Source organism: Gossypium hirsutum, chromosome A05 (assembly GCF_007990345.1).
Source record: "Gossypium hirsutum isolate 1008001.06 chromosome A05, Gossypium_hirsutum_v2.1, whole genome shotgun sequence".
Lineage (NCBI taxonomy): Eukaryota > Viridiplantae > Streptophyta > Magnoliopsida > Malvales > Malvaceae > Gossypium > Gossypium hirsutum.
This window is the reverse complement of record NC_053428.1, coordinates 6757613-6766009: the sequence shown is the minus strand read 5'-3', so window position 1 is coordinate 6766009 and position 8397 is coordinate 6757613. Positions and strand designations below refer to the sequence as shown.

At 31.7% G+C, this 8397-nt stretch overlaps 1 protein-coding gene across 1 annotated transcript; it reads left to right on the top strand.

Moving 5' to 3' along the window:
• The first annotated feature begins 2116 nt into the window (after positions 1-2116).
• LOC107959300 (ABC transporter G family member 15) lies at positions 2117-7584 on the top strand. Its single transcript, XM_016895321.2, has 9 exons — positions 2117-2647; positions 4955-5034; positions 5250-5711; positions 5792-5914; positions 6011-6142; positions 6230-6514; positions 6611-6883; positions 6965-7072; positions 7144-7584. Exons 1-9 carry the CDS (start codon positions 2410-2412, stop codon positions 7501-7503), a joined length of 2061 nt encoding a protein of 686 aa, XP_016750810.2. The 5' UTR covers positions 2117-2409; the 3' UTR covers positions 7504-7584.
• Positions 7585-8397: the final 813 nt, after the last annotated feature.

Below are 8397 nucleotides of genomic sequence, written 5' to 3'. Positions count from 1 at the left end.
TTAGTAGCCTGTATCTTCATTTTGCTCGTTGATTTTGTGACTTTCTCATTATCGAAGTTCTCTTTTTTCCTAAAAAATATTATTATAAATGTTTATATATATTAATTGACAATGTACCCTTTTATTCCACAAGCAGTCTAAAAAAATTGTCATGTGTTTCTTTTTTAAAAAATATTTAGTTTTTTTTAATAATTTACTATACTTCTATAGGACACTTGTTGACCCTTTTATCTAATCTTACCCCGAAATTTTGGCAATTTTTTTCTTTTCTTAGGAACACATACAAGATTCGTCACTACAAACAATATAATGGTAACTCCACGATTAATTACTTCATTTATGAATTTCACAGTAATAGAAATACATGTCCTACCGAAACAAAATTTGTAAGTTGTTATCCTCTTGCCTAGCGGGCAAAGATTTAGAAAAGATGATTTATTCGAATCCACACCAAAATGTTTATGGAGTCTAAAAACTCCACTAACAATTAATGTACCAAATATCTTTCATTTATAAATTTTTTTTTAAAAAAAATTTAAAAAAATCACATCCTAAAAAAAAATTAAAATAACTACCCACTAACGTAAAAAAAAAAAACTATTGATCATTCCCATAAAAATTATCATTCAATATTTTAAAATGTATATTTATATGTTATGAATTCAATAAAACCTTAAAACTCCATAAGTATATGAATCTTTGTAGTAAAATAGTATGATCCCAAATTCTCCTTCCAAAAATATACAAATGAGCTTATGTTTGGTCAACAAAACAGACAAAACTTGTGGTCATTGTCCTGACTCCTGAATTGTGTGAGGGTTATTTTCTATGGCTACGTTGACTGTTCTTTAGATAAAAATAAAAGCAGTTTAAATCGTACTACAAATGCTACAGTGTGATATTTTAGGTATCCTTTGAATAAATGCTATTTTATATAATTTTACAAAATGGACAAACTTACTAAAAATTGAAACAAAGTAGATTAAAATAATTATGAAACAAATATGTTAATTAAAAATTAAAATAATTTAAACTAAAATTGACTAACCAACTACACATGGTGAGGTTCAAAGATGAAGACATATAAGTTTGAGTTTCATTATATGTGTAATTGTCAATTTGTCATTTGTGGGTTTCTCCATGCACATTTTATCATAGGTGAATTTTGTCTAGTTATATTTTAGTTTCCTATCCGTTTGTTTTTATATATTGATATGAGATCTATTTGATAGTTGCTTGGATATGTTTTTTTTTTATACTTTTCACATTCGTTTTATGATTTATATTCGAAATTTGTGATTGGTCCTTTTAACATTATTATCTCTAAAGTTTAAACTCCATTCTGTTTTTAAGATTACTCCCAACAGTTGTTAATCTATATATGTATTTATAATTATATTATAATTGTAATTATGATGGTAAAGAAAATTGTGAGGTGAGAGTGGCTTCAAGATATTAATTATTCTAAGGTAGATTATAAAAGCGGAAACTTGAAAAACAATAGAAAGAAGACAGGCGCTGAAAAGGCATACATGGAAACCATGCTCTTTTCATAACAAACCATGCATCAATCTGCATCAATCAATTATATAATTTATTACTGGGTTACATATTTATTATTCATGTTAAATAAATTATATAATGGTATGCCAACTCTTTTGTTTTGGAATAGCTCCCTTAGTTGCATTTCTCATGTTATTGCTTTAGACGTTTATTAAACCGAGATTGAGATGTACAGAATAAGTTTATTGGTTTAGGGTTTTCATATCTGATTTTTGTTTAGTTTGCTTTATTGATTATTGGTTATAATATTTGTTTTTATCTTAAAACAAACATGTGGTAAATTTAAAAGAGAAATAATTAATACCATATTAAAAATTGCAAAAAATAACCTATGTTTGAATGTTGAATATTTAATATTAATTTCAAATTCGATGCTTACTCTTATCTATCATAAAAAATACTTCTATAATATAAAAATAGTATTGTAGGAAAAAAAAAACACTAGGGGAAAATGAATAGAAATAGTATATTTAGATTTTTTTAATGGACAAAAAAGAAAAATGGAAAATGAAGGACAATAAAGAAGGTAGAAGTGAGTCATGAATGCTACTTTTGCATTGGATTCAAACTCATTTATTTCTTCCACTTGCCAATGCCCACCCATATGCTTCTCATCCACCTGTATATTTATTTATTATCTGAATTTCTATTTCTCACACTGGCCCATGCTTGTGGTATGAGTCTCCATTCACAGGAACTGCATTAATGGTTAGTTGTTTGGTGATCGTTGTTGAAACCCTAACACAATAACATCTCCCAAAGTGCGTTGAATGTTGATGGCTATATTTTCATTCTTTTCTTCTCTTCTCTTGTCTTCTCTCCTTTGTTTTCCCACTTTCTGATGCTATGGAGATAGAGGTAGCAAGCTGCAGTAAGAAAGGTGCCGGTGGCGCTTCTCATGAGGATGAGCTCAGGGGTGTTTACTTGGTTTGGCAGGACCTCACGGTGGTGTTGCCAAACTTTGGTAATAAACCAACCAAAAGGTTGCTTCAAGGACTTAGTGGACATGCTGAGCCTGGCAGAATCATGGCCATTATGGGTCCTTCTGGTTCCGGAAAATCTACTCTGCTCGACTCTCTTGCAGGTTTTTCTTCTTTACTTTGCCCCTTCTTTTATTTATGTGAAAATCATATGCAGTAATGTTGTGTAAAGTTTCGGTTTTGAATATGGTGCATAGAGAAAAAAACATACTAAAAGAGTTTTTTTCCTTCAATCTCCGACATAACACCAGATTACTGAATCACATAAGTAGTTTCAGAAAGAAAAAACACATAGGGTTACAAATTAAAACATTTCATTTACTAAACCTCTTATATACACGAATATATAATAAAAAATATGATTTTCTTTCCGTTGTTAGAAAATTTATGCTTTTTTTTCTTATAAAAATCTATTTTTAAGTAATATTTTGTGATCATAAAAAATTATATTATTCAAGACTCTTTGATGTTATTTATCATTATAGATTAAATATTTAGATGAATTCATAATATTTACTTAATGGATAATGAGAAACGATTGGGGTGAAAGAATTTATGTTGTACCTACTCTAAGAAACTGGTTGCTCTCTATCTTTTTTTGGTTTAGGACAGCCTCTCTCTGTGAAAACTCCATTTTGACTTTACCCATTGCTCGTCTAATTGCTAAAATTTGGTTTTTAAGTAAATAAATTTTACCAAAATCAAAAGAGGAAAAAAAAAGGACAAATAATTTTAGAACGATAATTTTTGTCAGTATTTTCCCAGGCCGTAGACCGTACCCAGAAAATTGAAGCGGTCTTCTGTCTACTGCCTTTAATAGCCCGACACCAAAAGAGTTAATCCTTCCAATCATATTTAATGCAACATTATTTCTCACTTTAAATTAAATGAGAAAAAAAAGTTAAACATACTCTTTTTAAATTAAACCATTGAATCTAATGAATATTAATTTTTATTTTTATTCATATATTTATTTTAATTTGAGTTTTTTTTTATAATTAAGGTAAGAGGATGAGATTGATTAAGATTGAATTTAAATTTTTATGTTTAAATAAATCTATTAAATTCTTGTCGCTAATTAAGAGTATCAAATTTTTATTTAAAAAAAAAACTATATTTGTATATAACATATATTTTTTTATTTAAGGTTTGTGTATATATTATATTTTCTTTTTCGGGTTTTTTTACTAAAATCAAGTATATATACTTAGAAGAAATAAAAATTTGGTCGGGTGAATTGATTGTTTCAATTAAATTAATAATTGATGGTAGTTCAAATTGTGGCATGAAAGCGGAAGATAAACATCAATTGATTGATTTCATCTTTTATCCAATATTTAAATATTAAAATTTATTAATAATATTTAAAAATATTCAAAAAAAATATAAATGAAAATGCATTCTGAATACATTATTGTAATTAAGTAATAAATGCAGCATTGATGATATGGTATGACAGGGCTCCTTGGAATTATGTAATCGCATTTTGACAACAATAGCTAACTACGAACTGCCATCCTCCACCTTCCCCCTTCAATTGCCCTAACTCCTTTCTTTAATAAAGCGGACCCCTCCTATTTTCTCGTGAACTTTTTGCTTACATTTTATTTCGGAATTTTCCTCCCTGAGAATGGGATAACCTTGAATTTGGCAATTTCCTAGTTTAGGTTTAACATGATTAATACTGAAAAGAAAAAAACAGCAAGGAAATATAAATTTTTAACACAATTATTTGATACAAGAAGGAATAGTAATCCCAAACTTTAATATAATATCTCAAAAGACAGCAAAGCATATGCTCTAAATTTATATAAAAGAAATGATCATTTTAGTATATAAATTTATTGTGAGTAAGGAATTTCAATTTTGCTTTTCATTATTTATGAAACCTCTGATCCAAAGCTTTTCATATTAACTTATTAGTATTTTGCTTTAAAGAAAAAAAATAGCAAGCAGAGAAAAGTTTTATAAACATAATAATTTTGTAGTTAGGTGGTAGGTGGTATTAAATTGGTGCCCTTTCAGCAAGAACCCTACGTTTGATGCCGACGATTAAAGAAAATAAAAGGTCGTCGCCCAGTAAAATGATTGTACCGAAAAAATACTTTCATTAATTCCTACTCTCTCTCTCTTTCTCTCGCTTATACCTACTTTTAATCTTTTATTTATTGATACTTCAAGGAATTTTTAAAATTAAAACAGGTAAAGTTGATTAAACTAATTGATACGATATCGTTTCACGTATATAAAGCCCATTTTATTAATTTATACCAGCATTGTTAAGTATTTCTTTGTTAAAAGCTATTTTTCCTAGCTAGTAAATATTATTAAAAATGGACTGCCTGATATTATTCACAATTGATATTAACATAATTTATGAAATAGCACCTTGATGGATGTTCTTGGTGCAGGTAGACTTGCCAGAAATGTGGTGATGACTGGAAATATCCTTTTAAATGGAAAGAAGAAGAGACTAGAGTATGGTGCTGTTGTAAGTTTTTTTTTTTTTTAAATTTTACAATTTATGAAATTATCACGTCTCAGTTTTTAATTATGTATGCGAAAGGGTATGTGTCAATATACTAATTCTGGTAGTGGAGTCTAACATTGAGTATTTGATAATTTCTCATTAAAGAAGGTATTGGAGAGCAAATAATTTTCAGGCTTGTTTACGCTAACACATAAAGAATTGATTGACATTGTCAGGCTTATGTAACTCAGGAGGATGTGATGTTGGGAACTCTGACAGTAAGAGAAACTTTGACATACTCAGCTCATTTAAGGCTTCCGACCACGTTGAGCAAAGAAGAAGTGAAAGACATTGTGGAGGGAACAATCATGGAAATGGGTCTTCAAGATTGTGGTGACACAGTGATTGGGAATTGGCATCGAAGAGGAATAAGTGGTGGGGAGAAGAAGAGACTTAGCATTGCACTTGAGATCCTCACGATGCCCAAAATGTTGTTCCTGGATGAACCTACTAGCGGCCTTGACAGTGCCTCTGCTTTCTTTGTGGTTCAGTCTCTCCGGAACATAGCTCGCGATGGGAGGACCGTTGTCTCTTCCATTCACCAGCCCAGTAGTGAAGTTTTTGCACTGTTTGATGACCTTTTCTTGTTATCTAGTGGTGAAACTGTTTATTTTGGGGAGGCAAAAATGGCTGTCCAGGTATAGCAAACTTGGAACAAACAAGCATCGTATGAGTTTGATGTGCTTGTAATCTAATTTCATAGCTTTGATCTTCACAGTTCTTTGCTGAAGCTGGTTTTCCATGCCCAAGTAGAAGAAACCCTTCGGATCACTTCCTCCGATGTATAAATTCGGACTTTGACGCCATTACTGCCACATTGAAGGGTTCTCAAAGACTACGCGTAAGCATTGCTCCACACTGTTCTGCTTTGTTAGGAATTATGATTACAATTAATGTCCAAACAGTTAAAAGTTAATCTTTCGTATCATTTATTTAGGATAAGCCAACATCCTCGGATCCTTTCATGGAGATGGCAACAGCACAGATCAAGGCTGCCCTTGTCGAAAAGTACCGGGACTCAAAGTACGCGAAAATGGCTCGAGCTAGGAGTCAAGAAATATCTAAAATTGTAAGCAATCAAAACCATAGCTTTAATTCAATGTCTAAAAGCCTGAAATATAAAGCAATGACTGGAACAGTTTTTATGTAATTTCAGGAAGGACTTGAGGTAGAAACAAATAGTGGAAGTCAAGCAACATGGTGGAAGCAACTTACAACATTGACAAAACGATCATTTGTCAACATGTGTAGAGATGTAGGATATTACTGGGCAAGGATTGTGATATACATACTTGTATCTATTTGTGTGGGAACCGTCTTCTATGATGTCGGATATGGCAATACTGCAATCCTTGCCCGAGTAGCCTGCGGTGCATTTATCACAGGTTTCATGACCTTCATGTCCATTGGAGGTTTTCCTTCTTTCATCGAAGAATTGAAGGTAAAACGAAAAAATCCCTGTGTTTAGTTCAGTTGAGTTAAAGAAGACGAACATTGGCATTGTCATGCAATATTTTCCGTTGTTTTTTTTTAACAGGTTTTCAATAAAGAAAGGCTTAATGGATATTATGGAGTTGCGGCTTATACACTTTCCAATTTCTTGTCTGCATTTCCGTTCCTAGTTACGATTTCACTTATCACAGGAACCATAACATTTTACCTGGTGAAATTTCGATCCGGATTTTCGCATTATGCCTTCTTCTGTCTCAATATCTTCTTCAGCATCGCTGTGATTGAGAGCCTCATGATGGTGGTAGCTTCGATGGTTCCTAATTACCTTATGGGAATCGTAACCGGTGCAGGAATTATCGTAAGTGAAATCCCAAGTTACTTGATTATCATCTCTCTTTATCTGTTTAAGTTTCTAACTCCCAAGGTTTTTCATTTTCAGGGGATTCTAATGATGACATCAGGCTTCTTCAGGTTGCTGCCTGATCTTCCTAAGATATTCTGGCGTTACCCCATTTCGTATATCAGTTTTAGCTCATGGGCACTTCAGGTATGCTGCAATTCCTTCCTTAATGAAGCTAGTTACTTAACAATCACTAATATTGCATGGAACTGATGTAGGGGGCGTACAAGAATGATTTCATAGGCCTGGAATTCGACCCATTACTACCAGGGGATCGGAAACTAACCGGAGATGAAATCATTACCAAGTACTTTGGGGTGACGGTAGACCGGTCCAAGTGGTGGGATTTAACAGCAGTGGTGGTCATCCTTATATGTTACCGCCTTATCTTCTTCATCATTCTGAAGATGAAGGAAAAGGCTTCACCATTTTTGCAAGAAATTTATGCAAAAAAGACACTAGAGCATCTTGATAAAAGGCCTTCCTTCAGGAAGGTACCATCTCTGGCTTCTTCCAAGCGCCACCAGCCTCTACACTCTCTTTCATCTCAGGAGGGTCTTAACTCTCCATTACACTAAATTCTTTTTTATAATCATAAGGCATCGGAAATATGCCATTGCTATACATATGAATACATGATTATTAATTATTGTGTTGAATGCTGATGTTTGTGTAGCTTACCAAATGCATGCTTATACAAGGGGAAAATATAGTGTATGTGTTGAATTTTTATATGATATATTTGAGTACATTACAATGAAATAAGGTGATTTTCAGTTAAACTTGCGGATCGATTTTAAAACAGGCCAACATAATTTGTTGAAATAGCTCATTTTACTGATTAAAAATATATTAGAAATTAGTCTAATATTATAGTTTGGATTGGGTTGGGTTGGGCCAAAGATAAGAAAACCTTGCCCAAACTCACCTATGGAAGGCCGGGCCTACTGGGTCTATTGGACCAGTCTACTTTCAATGAGATTTTGCTAAATTAGAAATTCTGACGGACGAGTCTACTTCATATTCAGTTGTGCCTTTGAGTGGTCATACTGGGAGCAATAACTTTTCACTCGAATATTTTGCTCCAATTAAAATAATCTTTTAAATTATGTTTATAATAAATAACAGAATATAGTTATTAGATTGTTATACTAAAATTAAATAATAAAATCTACAACATATTTACTTTGTATAATTTTTTAAAGAAAAACTTGCCTTTATTCAAAGATCAAGTATCCAAGCAAAAAAAAAATACCATTAAGAGAAATAGACGATGCACAAGCTTATGAGCCTCAATGTTGTCATTCCTACTTATTTTTATAAAAAATGGTTGCTTATGAAGTTGCTAGGTTTGGTAAGAATAGCCTTGTTGATTTCATCTAGATCTGGTCTAGATCGAGGAGTATTCCCAATATATCAATTAAATTTTTATAATGGATGGTATCATTTATTTTCAAATATCATAATTAAAT

Coding starts and splice junctions, on each gene's coding strand:
- LOC107959300 (XM_016895321.2), top strand. CDS start 2,410: ATGGAGATAGAGGTAGCAAGCTGCAGTAAGAAAGGTGCCGGTGGCGCT. Junction 6,515..6,610: donor CTTTCATCGAAGAATTGAAG/GTAAAACGAAAA, acceptor TTTTTTTAACAG/GTTTTCAATAAAGAAAGGCT. Junction 7,073..7,143: donor TTAGCTCATGGGCACTTCAG/GTATGCTGCAAT, acceptor GAACTGATGTAG/GGGGCGTACAAGAATGATTT.